This window comes from Anomaloglossus baeobatrachus, chromosome 4 (genome assembly GCF_048569485.1).
Source record: "Anomaloglossus baeobatrachus isolate aAnoBae1 chromosome 4, aAnoBae1.hap1, whole genome shotgun sequence".
NCBI lineage: Eukaryota > Metazoa > Chordata > Amphibia > Anura > Aromobatidae > Anomaloglossus > Anomaloglossus baeobatrachus.
In genome coordinates, this window is record NC_134356.1 from 453,430,552 (window position 1) to 453,448,460 (window position 17,909).

Consider the following 17,909-nt stretch of genomic DNA (forward strand, 5'->3'; position numbering starts at 1 on the left):
TTGAAACACAAACACAAAGCGCCGAAACTTGTCCCTTAAGGGAAACCCCTTTTCCATTCCGGATTGAAGGAAGGACAGAAAGTGGCAAGGCGAATGGCCAGAGAGTAAAACTCTGATCAGAGCACCAGGATAAGAAGATCTTCCACGTCCTGTGGTAGATCTTGGCGGACGTTGGTTTCTTGGCCTGTCTCATAGTGGCAATGACCTCTTGAGATAACCCTGAAGACGCTAGGATCCAGTACTCAATGGCTATGCAGTCAGGTTGAGGGCCGCAGAATTCAGAATGCGTCTGCCGCCAGAGCTCTGTGATCTTGAGAACGTGCCATGAATGCCGGGACCTTGTTGTTGTGCCGGGACGCCAATAGGTCGACGTCCGGCTTCCCCCAGCGGCAACAATCTCTTGAAACACGTCCGGTCGAAGAGACCATTCCTCTGCGTCCATGCCCTGGCGACTGAGAAAGTCTGCTTCCCAGTTTTCTACGCCCAGGATGTGAACTGCGGAGATGGTGGAGGCTGTGGCTTCCACCCACAGCCGAATCCGCCAGACTTGCTGGAAGGCTTGCCGACTGCTTGTGCCGCCTTGGTGGTTGATGTATGCCACCGCCGTGGCGTTGTCCGACTGAATTCGGATCTGCCTGCCTTCCAGCCATGGCTGGAACGCTATTAGGGCTAGAACACTGCCCTTATCTCCAGAACATTGATCTGGAGGGAGGACTCTGCTGAGTCCATGTACCCTGAGCCCTGTGGTGGAGGAAGACTCCCTGACAGACTCGCGTCCGCCGTGACCACAGCCCAGGATGTGGGCAGGAAGGATTTTTCCTTCGACAAGAGTGGGAAGAAGCCACCACTGAAGGGAGGCCATGGCTGCCCGAGAAGGAGCAACGTTCTTGTCGAGGGACGTCGATTTGCTGTCCCATTTGCGGAGAAAGTCCCATTAAAGTGGGCGCAGATGACTCTGCGCAAACGGAGCTGCCTCCATTGCTGCCACCAACTTCTCTAGGAAGTGCATGAGGCGCCTCAAGGGTGTGACTGGGCTCGAAGGAACGATTGCACCCCTGTCTGTAGTGAACGCTGTTTGTCCAGCGGAAGCTTCACTATCGCTGAGAGAGTATGAAACTCCATGCCGAGATATGTCAGTGATTGGGCCGGTGTCAATTTTGACTTTAGGAAAAATTGATGAACCACCCGAATCTCTGGAGAGTGTCTAGAGCAATGTTCAGACTGTGTTGGCATGCCATCCGAGAGGGGGCCTTGACCAGCAGATTGCCTGAGAGAGTAGGACCGCTACCACCGTTGTCATGACCTTGGTGAAGGCCCGTAGGGCTGTCACCAGGCCGAAAGTTAGTGCCACGAACTGAAGGTGTTCGTTCCCTATGGCGAAGCGCAGAAAGCGCTGATATTCTGGTACAATCGGCACGTGGAAATAAGCATCCCTGATGTCGATTGATGCTAGGAAACCTCCTTGGGCCATCAAAGGTGATGGCAAGCGGAGAGATTCCATCCGGAACCGTCAGGTTCTCAGTCCGTTGAGCCGTGTGAAGTCCAGAACGGGGCGGAGTGATCCGTCCTATCTGGTACCACGAACAAGCTGGAGTAAAAAGCCGCGACTACGTTCTTGAAGGGGAACGAGGATCGCAACTCCTCCTGCCTTCGGAGTGTTCACCGACTGGAAACGTGCATCGGCTCGCTCGGGGGACGGAGATGCTGTGAAGCAACGAGTCGGAGGACGAGAACTGAGCTCTATCCTGTGACCGTAAGACAGAATGTCTCCTACATCGGTCTTGGACATGTGGGGACCACTCCCCTGACCTGGACCGCCATGCAGAAAAGGTTCTCTGTGCACGGCGGAGGATGAAAATACCACCGCCTGAGACGTCAAAGACGCTAATTGCGGAGCACAGGATGACCGCATTGATCTGAGACAGAGCAGCTGAGATAGCCTGGAGTGCCCACCCCTGCAAAGGCTGGGGCAACGGACGCGCCTATGGCTTCATAGATGGATCCCATTAGGAGTTCTATCTGTCTGTCCGTGGCATTCTTGAGCGTGGACCCGCCAGCCACTGCTACTACTGATCTAGCCGCCAGTCCGAGACTGGCGGGCACCTTATGACACTAAGCCGAAACCTTAACAACGTCAGAGGGGAAGGGACAACGTGTGTTATAAGGCGTTCAGTAAAACGCTTGTCCGGGAAGGTGTGCTTCTGGACAAAATCTGTGAAGCCTTGAGAGCCACGTGCGGACAGAGTCCTGGGTTGCGACCTCCGCCCCATCCTCTAGAGGTTCCTCAAGCTGAGACCCTAGAAGTCGGGGAAGATTCCAAGCAAGGCTGCTTAGCCGGACTGGGACTGCGGTTCGTGCTGGAGTTTACCACGTAATAACTAGAGGCCACCCCAGGAACACGCTTCGTCGCAGACCGAGGGAGGCCTGGGGCGATCCCGCAGTGCCCGGGGCCTGTGTGAGGGGCCGGTCTGGACTGCCAACTCCTAGTCTCTTAGCCGACCATTTGTCCATAGCCTGAGACATGGATAGTGAAAATGACCCAGAGAGTTTCTCAGCAAAGCTGTAACTCTGTCCCTGCCGCCTGGACAGGGAACGCCGGCGAAGCTCAACCAGTGAAACTGCATTCAAACATTATATAGCCATATATACAGTGTATCACATATACAGTTCATCACTCTAGGGGGCCCAGCATCGAGAAGAAGCCCCCTGGTGTACTGACCCTGAAGCAGTATGTGCTGCTGAAAACATGGCTGTCGGCGTGTACAGTGGAGGGGGGAGCCGTGGGCGTAACCCCAAAAGTGCGGGAATCTGGTGCCCTGAGCGAAACGTGAGGGAGGCGGAGGACAGCCAAGTGTGCTCCAGCCGTCACTGCTAGCCTCCTACTGACCGTCCCGCCCTTCCCCCTGACTGGCAGGGCCAGGGACGGGAGTTTAAGGCGCTAGGCCGCAAAAGCCGGGAACTAAAGTTACAGACCGCGGCCGGCAAGCAGGCGCGGTCGGCGCGGTAGTCGCCAAGTGTGAGGCGAAGCTGCTCTCTGCACCGTCCCCAAGGGGACACTGAGTCCATGAGGGGATCAGTTCCGTAGCGTGATTAGTGAGGGGGGCGGAGGACAGCGAAGTGTGCTCCGGCCCTCACTGTCGGCGTCAGCCCGACTGTCCCGCCCTTCCTCCTGACTGGCAGGTCCGGGGGTGGTATAATGATTGAACAGTGCCCGGGGCTGGACTAAGGCTTCTCTAGGAGTAGCCAAAAATCAACAGTGCGACCATACAACAAGCATATATATATATATGTACACTTCAGCACTCAGTGGGGCCAGCACCTCAGGTGCTGCTTACCGACCGCTCACAGCGGTTGTGTGATCACCAGAATCCGTGCCCGGGCCCCCCTGATGTAGTCTCTCCTCTCCAGCGTCAGAAGTGCTGACAGTAATGGCTGCCGGCATTCTGTGGGGAGGAGGGGGCCGTGGGCGTGCCCTAGAAAGTGCGGGAATCCAGTGCCCCACTGTGCTGAGTGAGGGGGGAGGAGGATACAGAGTATGCTCCAGCCCTCAGTGCTGCCGTCCTGTGCAGCGTCCCGCCCTTCCCCTGACTGGCAGGCCTGTGGGCGGGAATAAGCGAAACTAGGCCGCAAAAGCCGGGGACTAAAGTTATAAGCGCGGCCGGCAAATAAGCACGGCCGGCGCGGTAGTCCCCGGCGCACTAACACACCCAGCAATGCTGCAGTGTGTATGGCACAAGCGCTGCATGCGCGGTCCCCACGGGGACACAGAGTACCTCACAGTAGCAGGGCCTTGTCCCTGACGATACCCAGCTCCTATCCAGCAGATTCCCAGGGGCTGCGGAGGGAGCACAGTCCCAGTGCCTGGAGACCGATTAGGTACCCACTTCACCCAGAGCCCTAAAGGGATGGGGAAGGAAAACAGCATGTGGCGGCTCCTGCCTATGTACCCGCAATGGGTACCTCAACCTTAACAACACCGCCGACAAGAGTGGGGTGAGAAGGGAGCATGCTGGGGGCCCTGATATGGGCCCTCTTTTCTTCCATCCGACGTAGTCAGCAGCTGCTGCTGACTAAGATGTGGAGCTATGCGTGGATGTCAGCCTCCTTCGCACAAAGCATAAAAACTGAGGAGCCCGTGATGCACGGGAGGGTGTATAGCAGAGGGGAGGGGTTTACACTTTTGAGTGTAATACTTTGTGTGGCCTCCGGAGGCAGTAGCTATACACCCAATTGGCTGGGTCTCCCAATGGAGCGACAAAGAAAGAGAGAATCTACTACTATTGGAGTCTCTCTCTCCTCTAGATAAAAGGATTGAGCATTGAAATGCCAACAGTACCATTCTTTTCTTGGCACAGGCCCTCAAACATATCAGATGGTCGACCAGTCTGGCCAAAGTCTGCAAGTTCAGACAACTTCACTATGGTGTATGGGAGCCTTAATACAATAATAGAGATGAGTGAACCCAAGGTTCGGTGTTCTAATTTTTATGGGAAAACAGAGTTCGTGCTCGGATGCTTTACATATGAACATTGCTCGCTTGAGCATCGCTGTGCTCGGGTACGCTCGGTGCTCAGCCAAATGCGTGCCACTTACAGTGGGGTCATTCCACATCAAGTGGACCAGTTTTAAAAATCGTCCCCACTCGACCTTCTCCGATTTTGCTGAAAATTTATAAGGATGTACATGTATGTTTGAAAAGAGGTTCTGTAAATTTTTAGGGCCAGATCTCAAATACATTGGGCTCTGTTGACCTTTCACTGGAGGTCCCACCAAGCCTGCGGCTTCAGCTAAGAGGATTTTGCAAACTTTGGCACATAGCCATAAGAGTTCTATACTGGCTATGATGCTGAAATTTGGCATACTAGCTCAACTTTTGCTGCTAAACACGATAAAATTATTACCGGCTATGACAAAACAATATTTCAGCCGCAATTTTGTGTCAAAGTAGCTTGTAAAACGTGTCGCATAAAATTTATGCCTAACTTTGCCCATATATAACTCAAGACCAAAAACCAATAGTAACTGGTGCTTTGCCCTGTACACCAAACATCTACATGACTTTGCATTGCTGCAATATCACGGTCAAAGCATATGTATTTGTGGAAATATTCACACCCACATATGACGACAAACTTTAACAAAACGAATTTTACCTATTTTTAGGTCAAATTTCTCAAATTTTCTCTCCGTACGGGCCCCCGCCGCTGCAGCTTCTTCTCCTGCCAAGCGGGAACTTTTTAAATGACACACGCGCGCCTTACTGACGATATCAGGGCGCGCGTGTCTGTCACAGAGAAAAGGTGCCGGACAGGGAACAGAGGAGAGATTCCTGCGTTCCGCAGCCTGCACTGACTGTGCGGAGCTGCAGGATCTGTCCTCTGTTTCCTACCCGGCATGCAGCGTGTGATGAGGGCAATCTGACCACGGGACTCCCGGAGCCTGGAGTTCCAGACAACAGGTCAGATTGCCGGCCATCACTGACCGGTCAGCAAGGATGCCCTGACCCAGGCGGGCCGGTCACAGAGAGTAGGCGGGCCGGATGTGGCCCGCGGGCCGCCCCTTGCCCAGGTCTGACTTAGACTGCACATTATGGCTTGGGAACCAACAAAAGATACCCAATATTAGGCTTGGGATCCTAGGCAAAGACACCCACCCTCAAGCTTCGGAACCTGCGATAAAGAGACAGCCCGCTGCTGGCCTTGCACGGCTATCGGCCATGGCTCCTAGGCGATGGGGCTGCCAATTCTCGAAAGACAGCATTATTACAATTCTTAATAGGATTATAAGACCAATTCTTAGGGAATTGGTTGTGGTATAACCACCATGGACCAACGCAAGGGTTTGAATAGTGCAGTTACCATTCATTGCGTATTAATAAATAACACCATGTTCAGTGGCATTTTTCTTTTCTTAAACTGAGAGACTCCAAAAAAAAAAAAAACCAATGATCCTTGTAGAGAAAAATGTGCCCTTTCTAATGATATCAGAATTAATATATTTTAGGGGTAACCTTTTTGAGAAATTTGACCTAAAAATAGGTACAATTCGGTTTTTTAAAGTTTGTCATCATATGTGGGTGTGAATATTTCCACAAATACATATGCTTTGACCGTGATATTGCAGCAATGCAAAGTCATGTAGATGTTTGGTGTACAGGGCAAAGCACCAGTTACTATTGGTTTTTGGTCTTGAGTTATATATGGGCAAAGTTAGGCATAAATTTTATGCGAGGCGTTTTGCAAGCTACTTTGACACAAAATTGCGGCCGAAATATTGTTTTGTCATAGCCGGCAATAATTTTATCGTGTTTAGCAGCAACAGTTGAGCAAGTATGCCAAATTTCAGCATCATAGCCAGTATAAAACTCTAATGGCTATGTGCCAAAGTTTGCAAAATCCTCTTAGCTGAAGCCGCAGGCTTGGTGGAACCTCCAGTGAAAGGTCAACAGTGCCCAATGTATTTGAGATCTGGCCCTAAAAATTTAGACCCTCTTTTCAAACATACATGTACATCCTTATACATTTTCAGCAAAATCGGAGGTCGAGTGGGGACCACTGGTCCACTTGACATGGAATGACCCAGTGTTTGATCGGCTGGCACTGGAGGTAACAGTGAGATCAGATGTAGAGTATACACAAATAAAATAAATATTATAATAATAATAATAATAATAATAATAATAATAATAATAATTGGAAATACCCTGCCCCGTAAGTGATTTATTTATGGTTGGCTGCATGTGATCGGAGACCTGAACTACCCAATTAGAGACTTCCATTGGGGTTCAGGTCAAGTTCGGGTCCCGAACCAAACTTCCTTGAGTCCACTCATCTCTATACAATAGGCCACTTTGCAATATTTACAAGGTCATACATAGGCTTTCCTGAATATAGAATAATAAGCATTGCATTGGGACCACAAATGTAATAAGATTCTCATAGAAGGAAGAAATCATGTAATTTTAGCGTAGTAAAGTACTGTCCAGAGAAAATACAAATATAAAAAATATTATGTATCATACTGTAATAAAAAGGACAACTGTATATTTTGATAAATAATGTAAATGCTGGTTTGTCTCTTAGTTCCATCTTGTCAGCCCAGAAATGGGGTTTAAAAAAACAAACAAACCAAAAACATTTAGCAAATTTTTCCCCCACAAGAATTCATTGAAATATTACAATAGATCGCACTTACCGCCCAAGAGTTTCTTTCGTAATCTCTGACTTTTGTTGGATTCTCTCACTAGAATATCAGCTTCTTCTTTTGTACACACCTAAGAACCAACAATATTAAAACCAGAATACAAATGCTGAACATCTATTTTTCAATTTTTTTTTTTTTTTTAAAGAAGCAGAGTCTTACTAGGTTGCCGCAAAACAAACATGGACCGGATCCCTCTTGTTCACACACAATACGTCCACAAGTTATGCAGTTGTTGATAAGTTTATGCTTTTGTGCCAGACATTCACATGGGTAACGGCCTGGGATTAGCACAGCCAAGCGATCCTGGCCTTCTTTAGTGTACAGGTTCACAAACTTCTGCTTTTTCTTTGAGGAAGACAAAGCAGCCATTTCCTGGGCCTGGGCCTGCTGCTGGAGAATAAGACATCACATTAAGAAGACTTCACCATAGAACGCATGATTAATGGACTAAAAGTGTCATAAAGTAAATTAAATTGCAACAAGTTAAACACAACTAATTTAGATAAAAGGAATTTTAAATGTAAAGCAGTAAAGAGTATTAGAATTGTAAGTTTTTAATATAGACTGTGATAGGACAAAAAATTGTCCTATCGCAGATATATACAATATTATATATTTAATATATATATATATTTAATATATATATATATATATATATATATATATATATATATATATATATACACATATACACACACACACACACACACACACACACACACACACACACACACACACATACAGTGCCTACAAGTAGAATTCAACCCCCTGCAGATTTAGCAGGTTTACATATTCGGAATTAACTTGGCATTGTGACATTTGGACTGTAGATCAGCCTGGAAGTGTGAAATGCACTGCAGCAAAAAAAAAAAAAAAAAGGGAATTTTGTTTACTTACCGTAAATTCCTTTTCTTCTAGCTCCTATTGGGAGACCCAGACAATTGGGTGTATAGCTTCTGCCTCCGGAGGCCACACAAAGTATTACACTTTTAAAAAAGTGTAACCCCTCCCCTCTGCCTATACACCCTCCCGTGGACCACGGGGTCCTCAGTTTTGGTGCAAAAGCAGGAAGGAGAAAACTTATAAATTGGTCTAGGGTAAATTCAATCCGAAGGATGTTCGGAGAACTGAAGACCATGAACCAAAAGAACAATTCAACATCAACAACATGTGTACACAAAAGAACAACCAGCCCGAAGGGCACAGGGGCGGGTGCTGGGTCTCCCAATAGGAGCTAGAAGAAAAGGAATTTACGGTAAGTAAACAAAATTCCCTTTTTCTTTGTCGCTCCATTGGGAGACCCAGACAATTGGGACGTCCAAGAGCAGTCCCTGGGTGGGTAAAAGAATACCTCAATAAAAAGAGCCGAAAATGGCCCCCTCTTACAAGTGGGCAACCGTCGCCTGAAGGACTCGCCTACCTAGACTGGCGTCTGCCGAAGCATAGGTATGCACTTGATAGTGCTTCGTGAAAGTGTGCAGGCTAGACCACATAGCTGCCTGACACACCTGCTGAGCAGTCGCCCGGTGCCGCAATGCCCAGGACGCACCTACGGCTCTGGTAGAATGGGCTTTCAGCCCTGAAGGGAGCGGAAGCCCAGAAGTACGGTAGGCCTCGAGAATCGGTTCCTTGATCCACCGAGCCAAGGTTGACTTAGAAGCCTGAGAGCCCTTACGCTGGCCAGCGACAAAGACAAAGAGCGCGTCTGAACGGCGCAGGGGCGCCGTGCGAGACACGTAGAACCGGAGTGCTCTCACTAGATCCAAAGAGTGCAAATCCTTTTCACACTGGTGAATTGGATTAGGGCAAAAGGAAGGCAATGAGATATCCTGATTTAGATGAAAAGGGGATACCACCTTAGGGAGAAATTCCGGGACAGGACGCAGAACCACCTTATCCTGGTGGAAAACCAGGAAGGGAGCTTTGCATGACAGCGCTGCAAGCTCAGACACTCTCCGAAGTGATGTGACTGCCACCAGGAAGGCCACCTTCTGCGAAAGACGGGAGAGAGAGACATCCCGCAGCAGCTCAAAAGGCGGCTTTTGAAGAGCCGTCAGGACCCTGTTAAGATCCCAAGGTTCCAACGGACGTTTATAAGGTGGGACCATGTGGCAAACCCCCTGCAGGAACGTGCGGACCTGCGGAAGCCTGGCTAGACGCTTTTGAAAAAACACGGAGAGCGCCGATACTTGGCCCTTGAGAGAGCCGAGGGACAAACCCTTGTCCATTCCAGATTGTAGGAATGAAAGGAATGTGGGTAAGACAAACGGCCATGGAGGAAAGCCGTTATCAGAGCACCAGGATAAGAAGATTTGCCAAGACCTGTAATAGATCTTGGCGGACGTTGGCTTCCTGGCTTGTCTCATGGTGGCAATGACATCCTGAGACAACCCTGAAGACGCTAGGAGCCAGGACTCAATGGCCACACAGTCAGGTTGAGGGCCACAGAATTCAGATGGAAAAACAGACCTTGTGACAGCAAGTCTGGGCGGTCTGGAAGTGCCCACGGTTGACCCACCGTGAGATGCCACAGATCCGGATACCACGACCGCCTCGGCCAGTCTGGAGCGACGAGAATAGCGCGACGGCAGTCGGACCTGATCTTGCGTAGTACTCTGGGTAGCATCGCCAGAGGGGGAAACACATAAGGCAGTCGAAACTGCGACCAATCCTGTACTAAAGCGTCCGCTGCCAGAGCTCTGTGATCCTGAAACCGTGCCATGAAGGCCGGGACCTTGTTGTTGTGCCGTGACGCCATGAGATTGACGTCCGGCGTTCCCCAGCGGCGACAGATCTCTCGAAACATGTCTGGGTGAAGAGACCATTCCCCCGCGTCCATGCCCTGACGACTGAGAAAATCTGCTTCCCAGTTTTCTACGCCCGGGATGTGAACTGCGGAGATGGTGGAGCCTGTGACTTCCACCCATTGCAGAATCCGCCAGACTTCCTGGAAGGCTTGACGACTGCGAGTGCCGCCTTGGTGGTTGATGTATGCGACGGCAGTGGCGTTGTCCGACTGGATACGGATCTGCCTGCCCTCCAGCCACCGATGGAAAGCCAATAGGGCTAGATACACTGCCCTTATCTACAGAATATTGATCTGAAGGGAAGACTCTATCGGAGTCCAGGTTCCCTGAGCCCTGTGGTGGAGAAAAACCGCTCCCCAACCTGACAGACTCGCGTCCGTGGTGACCACGGCCCAGGTTTGGGGTAGGAAGGATTTTCCCCGAGACAGAGATGTGGGTAGGAGGCACCACTGAAGTGATGTTTTGGTTGCAAGGGAAAGAGAGACATTCTTGTCGAGGGAAGCCGAACTCTTGTCCCATTTGCGAAGAATGTCCCATTGGAGTGGCCGTAGATGGAATTGCGCGAACGGCACTGCCTCCATAGCTGCAAGCATCTTCCCCAGGAAGTGCATGAGGTGCCTTAAGGGGTGTGACTGACTCCGAAGAAGTGATTGCACCCCCGCCTGCAGAGAAAGCTGTTTCTCCCGCGGTAGCTTGACTAACGCTGGCTGGGTATGAAACTCCATCATCCCGAGGTAAGTCAGTGATTGGGTCGGCGTCAACTTTGATTTCGGGAAATTGATGATCCACCCGAACCGCTGGAGAGTCGCCAGAGTGACGGTAAGACTTTGTTGACACGCCACCCGAGAAGGGGCCCTGACTAGGAGATCGTCCAAGTAGGGGGATCACCGAGTGGCCCTGAGAGTGCAGGACCGCCACGACGGATGCCATGACTTTGGTGAAAACCCGTGGGGCTGTCGCCAGGCCGAAGGGCAATGCAACGAACTGGAGGTGTTCGTCCCCGATGGCGAAACGCAGGAAACGTTGATGTTCGGGTGCGATCGGCACATGGAGATAAGCATCCTTGATGTCGATCGATGCTAGGAAGTCTCCTTGTGACATCGAGGCGATGACCGAGCGGAGAGATTCCATCCGAAACCGTCTGGTTCTCACATGTCTGTTGAGCAGCTTGAGGTCCAGAACGGGACGGAATGACCCGTCCTTTTTTGGCACCACGAACAAGTTGGAGTAAAATCCGCGACCACGTTCCTGAATGGGAACGGGAATCACAACTCCTTCGCTCTTTAGAGCGTCCACTGCCTGAAAAAGTGCGTCGGCCTGTGCGGGGGATGGGGAGGTTCTGAAGAAACGAGCCGTAGGTCGAGAGCTGAACTCTATCCTGTAACCATGAGACAGAATATCTCTCACCCATCGGTCTTGAACGTGTGGCCACCAGGCGTCACCAAAGCGGGAGAGCCTGCCACCGACCGAGGATGTGGCTAGGAGAGGCCGAGAGTCATGAGGAGGCCGTCTTGGAGGCAGTGCCTCCTGCGGCCTTTTGGGGACGTGACTTGGACCGCCACGCATAGGAGTTCCTCCGGCCTTTCTCCGGCCGGTTGGACGAAGAGGATTGGGGCTTGGCGGAGGGACGAAAGGACCGAAACCTCGATTGGATTTTTCTCTGCTGAGGTCTCTTAGGTTTGGACTGGGGTAAGGAGGAGTCCTTTCCCGAGGATTCCTTAATAATCTCATCCAACCGTTCGCCAAATAAACGGTCGCCAGAAAAAGGCAAACCAGTTAAGAATCTTTTGGAAGCAGAGTCTGCTTTCCATTCGCGCAGCCACATGGCCCTGCGGACTGCCACGGAGTTAGCGGATGCTACAGCCGTACGGCTAGTGGAGTCCAGGATGGCGTTCATGGCGTAGGACGAAAATGCTGATGCCTGAGAGGTCAAGGAAGAAACATGCGGAGCAAAAATTCCGCGTGACAGCATTAATCTCAGTCAGACAAGCCGAGATTGCTTGGAGAGCCCACACGGCCGCAAAGGCCGGGGCGAAAGACGCGCCCGTGGCCTCATAAATAGACTTCACCAAGAGCTCTATCTGTCAGTGGCATCCTTCAGGGATGAGCCATCGGCAACAGACACAACGGACCTAGCAGCCAATCTAGAGACTGGAGGATCCACCTTGGGAGAGTGTACCCAGCCCTTTACGACTTCAGGTGGAAAGGGATAACGCGTGTCAGTGTGTCGTTTAGCAAAGCTCTTGTCCGGGACCGCTCTGGGCTTCTGGACAGCGTCCCTGAAGTTAGAGTGATCAAAAAACGTATTGCGCGTACGTTTGGGGAAACGAAATTGGTGTTTCACCTGCTGAGAAGCCGACTCCTCTACAGGCGGAGGCGGGGGTGAGAGATCCAACACCTGGTTGATGGACGAGATAAGATCATTTACTAAGGCGTCCCCCTCAGGGGTATCAAGGTTAAGGGCGAAGTCAGGGTCAGAGCCCTGAGCTCCCACGTCCGCCTCGTCCTCCTGAGAGTCCTCAAGCTGGGATCCAGAGCAGCGTGAGGAGGCCGGGGAAGAATCCCAGCGAGGCCGCTTAGCCGGTCTGGGGCTGCGATCCGGGCAGGAGTCCTCCGCCTGGGACCTAGGGGCTATCCTGGAAGCGCGCTGCGGACCGAGAAGGGCCAGGAGGAGACAAACTAACAGGGGCTGGGGCCTGTGAAGGGCCTGGTCTGGACTGCAATGCCTCCAGGAGCTTAGATGACCATTTGTCCATAGACTGTGCAATGGATTGAGAAAGTGACAGAGAGTTTCTCAGCAAAAGAGGCCAATGACGGTGACTCTGTCTCTGCAGCCTGCTCAAGGGGAGCAGGGGGATCTACATGATCCGAGGGGCCCACAAGTGCCCTAGGCTCCGGCTGAGCAAGCGTGGCAGGAGTCGAGCATTGATCACAGTGAGGGTAGGTGGATCCCGCAGGCAACATAGCCCCACAAGAGGTACAGGCCGCGAAGAAAATCTGTGCCTTAGTAGCTTTGCTCCTTGTGGACGACATGCTGTTGTCTCTTAGGAGAGTGACCACTGAGGGTATAGGGGAAAAGGGTATACAGCCTGTCCGAACAGATATATATATCTATACCAACCGCTAACGAGCGCAGTGTGTCCTCCAGATTCCCTGTCGTGGATCCCCCGGAGCTGCAGAGCTTTGCTGCTGAGAAGCATCCACAGGCAGAATGCCAAACATGGCCGCCGGAGCTCTCAGGGGAGGAGTGGAGCCGAGGGCGGCGCTAGCAAAGAGCGGTAATCTGGAGTCCCCACAATGGTCAATGAGGGGGGAGGGAAACATGCAAGATGGTCCAGCCCTCAAAGCCGACGTCATGTCGGTAATCCCGCCCTTACCCCTGACAGGCAGGCTCGGGGGCGGGATATTTCGTGACTAGGCCGCGGCGAAGCCGGGGACTAAATTTAAGGCCGCGCCCGACAAGCAGGCACGGTCGGCGCGGAAGTCCGCCTAAAGGACAACGGACTGAACTACCGCGGCTTCCGGGAAGAAGGTGCGACCCTCCCTGTACAGTCCCCGCATGGGGACACAGAGTACCTTCAAGTTGCAGGGCCCGGTCCCTGGGGGTGAAGAGGCTCCGGTCCGGCAGGTTCCATCAGGGGCAGCGGATGGAGCACGGTCCCAGCAAATGGATGACCGCTTAGGATCCCACTTCTCCCAGAGCCGCATATGGGATGGTCAAGGAGACGGCATGTGGCTCCAGCCTCCGTACCCGCAATGGGTACCTCAACCTTAACAGCACCGCCGACATAGTGGGGTGAGAAGGGAGCATGCCGGGGACCCCATAGGGGTCCTCTTTTCTTCCATCCGACATAACTATGTATGAGAATGCATGAGTGGATGTGTGCCTCCTTCCACACAAAGCATAAAACTGAGGAGCCCGTGGTCCACGGGAGGGTGTATAGGCAGAGGGGAGGGGTTACACTTTTTTAAAAGTGTAATACTTTGTGTGGTCTCCGGAGGCAGAAGCTATACACCCAATTGTCTGGGTCTCCCAATGGAGCGACAAAGAAAAGAGAATTTTGTTTACTTACCGTAAATTCTTTTTCTTATAGTTCCGTATTGGGAGACCCAGACATTGGGTGTATAGCTTCTGCCTCCGGAGGACACACAAAGTACTACACTAAAAAAGTGTAGCTCCTCCCTCTGAGCATATACACCCCCTGGATAACCAAATCTAGCCAGTTTAGTGCAAAAGCTGAAGGAGAATAGCCACCCACAAGTAGAGATAGAGCAAGAACCGGAACAACCGGAGCCTCTGTCTACAACAACAGCCGGTGATAACACGCGGAACAAGAAACTGCCAACAGGCAACAGGGAGGGTGCTGGGTCTCCCAATACGGAACTATAAGAAAAAGAATTTACGGTAAGTAAACAAAATTCTCTTTTTCTTTATCGTTCCTATGGGAGACCCAGACATTGGGACGTCTCAAAGCAGTCCATGGGTGGGAATAAACAGAAAACTGGGAAGTAGGCAGAACCTAACTTCACAAATGGGCGACAGCCTCCTGAAGGATGAGTCTGCCCAAGCTCGCATCTGCCGAAGCATGGGCATGCACTTGGTAGTGCTTTGAAAAGGTATGCAGACTAGTCCAAGTGGCAGCCTGACAGACCTGCTGAGCCGTAGCCTGGTGCCTGAAAGCCCAAGAGGCACCGACAGCTCTGGTCGAGTGTGCCTTGATCCCCGGCGGGGGAGGCACCTGAGTACACTGGTAGGCATCGGAAATGGCCGACCTAATCCAACGAGCCAAGGTCGGCTTAGAAGCCGAGAGGCCCTTACGCCGACCTGTGGTTAGCACAAAAAGAGAGGTGCACCGCCTCAGAACAGCGGTGCGAGACACACAGATCCGGAGCGCCCGCACCAGATCCAGAGTATGCAACGCTTTTTCAAAGCGATGAACAGGAGCCGGACAAAAGGAAGGCAGGGAAATGTCCTGGTTAAGGTGGAAAGGAGAAACCACCTTAGGGAGAAAGTCCGGAGTCGGACGGAGAACCACCTTGTCTTGATGAAAAACCAAAAAAGGTAACTCCGAAGAGAGCGCAGCCAAATCAGAGACTCTCCTGAGGGAAGTTATGGCCACTAGAAGAAGGGAATTTTGTTTACTTACCGTAAATTCCTTTTCTTCTAGCTCCTATTGGGAGACCCAGACAATTGGGTGTATAGCTTCTGCCTCCGGAGGCCACACAAAGTATTACACTTTAAAAAGTGTAATCCCTCCCCTCTGCCTATACACCCTCCCGTGCATCACGGGCTCCTCAGTTTTGGTGCAAAAGCAGGAAGGAGGAAACTTATAAATTGGTCTAAGGTAAATTCAATCCGAAGGATGTTCGGAGAACTGAAGACCATGAACCAAAAGAAACGATTCAACATGAACAACATGTGTACACAAAAGAACAAACAGCCCGAAGGGAACAGGGGCGGGTGCTGGGTCTCCCAATAGGAGCTAGTAGAAAAGGAATTTACGGTAAGTAAACAAAATTCCCTTCTTTGTCGCTCCATTGGGAGACCCAGACAATTGGGACGTCCAAAAGCAGTCCCTGGGTGGGTAAAAGAATACCTCAATAAAAAGAGCCGAAACGGCCTCCTCTTACAGGTGGGCAACCGCCGCCTGAAGAACTCGCCTACCTAGACTGGCGTCTGCCGAAGCATAGGTATGCACCTGATAGTCTTTCGTGAAAGTGTGCAGACTAGACCAGGTAGCTGCCTGACACACCTGCTGAGCCGTAGCCCGGTGCCGCAATGCCCAGGACGCACCCACGGCTCTGGTAGAATGGGCTTTCAGCCCCAAAGGAAGCGGAAGCCCAGAAGAACGGTAGGCTTCAAGAATCGGTTCCTTGATCCACCGAGCCAAGGTTGACTTGGAAGCCTGCGAACCCTTACGCTGGCCAGCGACAAGGACAAAGAGCGCATCAGAACGGCGCAGGGGCGCCGTGCGAGCCACGTAGAACCGGAGTGCTCTCACCAGATCTAATGAGTGTAAATCCTTTTCACATTGGTGAACCGGATTAGGGCAAAATGAAGGTAAGGAGATATCCTGATTGAGATGAAAAGGAGATACCACCTTAGGGAGAAATTCCGGAACAGGACGCAGAACCACCTTATCCTGGTGAAAAACCAGGAAGGGGGCTTTGCATGACAGCGCTGCCAGCTCCGACACTCTACGGAGCGATGTAACTGCCACTAGAAATGCCACCTTCTGCGAAAGACGTAATAAAGAGACATCCCGCAGCGGCTCGAAAGGTGGTTTCTGAAGAGCCGTTAGCACCTTGTTAAGGTCCCAGGGTTCCAGCGGACGCTTGTAAGGTGGGACTATGTGGCAAACTCCCTGCAGGAACTTGCGGACCTGCGGAAGCCTGGCTAGATGCTCTTGAAAAAATACGGATAGCGCCGATACTTGTCCCTTGAGAGAGCCGAGAGACAAACCCTTGTCCATTCCGGATTGAAGGAATGAAAGAAAAGTGGGTAAGGCAAAAGGCCAGGGAGCAAAACCATTATCAGAGCACCAGGATAAGAATATCCTCCAAGACCTGTGATAGATCTTGGCGGACGTTGGTTTCCTGGCCTGTCTCATGGTGGCAATGACATCTTGAGATAACCCTGAGGACGCTAGGAGCCAGGACTCAATGGCCACACAGTCAGGTTGAGGGCCACAGAATTCAGATGGAAAAACGGCCCTTGTGACAGCAAGTCTGGACGGTCTGGGAGCGCCCACGGTTGACCCACCGTGAGATGCCACAGATCCGGGTACCACGACCGCCTCGGCCAATCTGGAGCGACGAGAATGGCGCGACGACAGTCGGACCTGATTTTGCGCAGCACTCTGGGCAGCATCGCCAGAGGGGGAAATACATAAGGCAGTCGAAACTGCGACCAATCCTGAACTAATGCGTCCGCCGCCAGAGCTCTGTGATCTTGAGACCGTGCCATGAATGCCGGGACTTTGTTGTTGTGCCGTGACGCCATGAGATCGACGTCCGGCGTACCCAAGCGGCGACAGATCTCTCGAAACACGTCTGGGTGAAGAGACCATTCCCCCGCATCCATGCCCTGACGACTGAGAAAGTCTGCTTCCCAGTTTTCTACGCCCGGGATGTGAACTGCGGAGATGGTGGAGGCTGTGGTCTCCGCCCACAGCAGAATCCGCCGGACTTCCTGGAAGGCTTGACGGCTGCGCGTGCCGCCCTGGTGGGTGATGTACGCTACCGCCGTGGTGTTGTCCGACTGTATGCGGATCTGCCTGCCCTCCAGCCACCGATGGAACGCCTTTAGGGCTAGATATACTGCCCTTATCTCCAGAACATTGATCTGAAGGGAGGACTCTGTCGGAGTCCAGGTTCCCTGAGCCCTGTGGTGGAGAAAAACCGCTCCCCACCCTGACAGACTCGAGTCCGTCGTGACCACAGCCCAGGATGGGGGCAGGAAGGACTTTCCCTGCGACAGAGAAGTGGGAAGAAGCCACCACTGAAGGGAGGTTTTGGCTGCAAGGGAAAGAGAGACGTTCCTGTCGAGGGACGTCGACCTCCTGTCCCATTTGCGGAGAATGTCCCATTGGAGTGGGCGCAGATGAAACTGCGCGAAGGGGACTGCCTCCATTGCTGCCACCATCTTCCCCAGGAAGTGCATGAGGCGCCTCAAGGGGTGTGACTGGCCCCGAAGAAGAGATTGCGCCCCTGTCTGCAGCGAAAGCTGTTTGTCCAGCGGTAGCTTGACTATCGCTGAGAGAGTAGGAAACTCCATCCCGAGGTAAGTCAGTGATTGGGTCAGTGTCAACTTGGACTTTGGGAAATTGATGATCCACCCGAACCGCTGGAGAGTCTCCAGAGCGACGGTCAGGCTGTGTTGACACGCCACCCGGGAGG

At 51.9% G+C, this 17,909-nt stretch overlaps 1 protein-coding gene across 1 annotated transcript in view; it reads right to left on the reverse strand.

The window, feature by feature from the left end:
• The window catches only part of LOC142303840 (activating signal cointegrator 1-like), a 118,220-nt gene that overhangs the window by 67,625 nt on the left and 32,686 nt on the right, over window positions 1-17,909 (reverse strand). The window contains exons 4-5 of the mRNA XM_075345624.1: window positions 7,363-7,590; window positions 7,195-7,273 (exon numbers count right to left, since the gene is read on the reverse strand). Coding sequence (XP_075201739.1) covers window positions 7,195-7,273; window positions 7,363-7,590 — 307 coding nt within the window. The remainder of the gene's footprint in view (window positions 1-7,194; window positions 7,274-7,362; window positions 7,591-17,909) is intronic.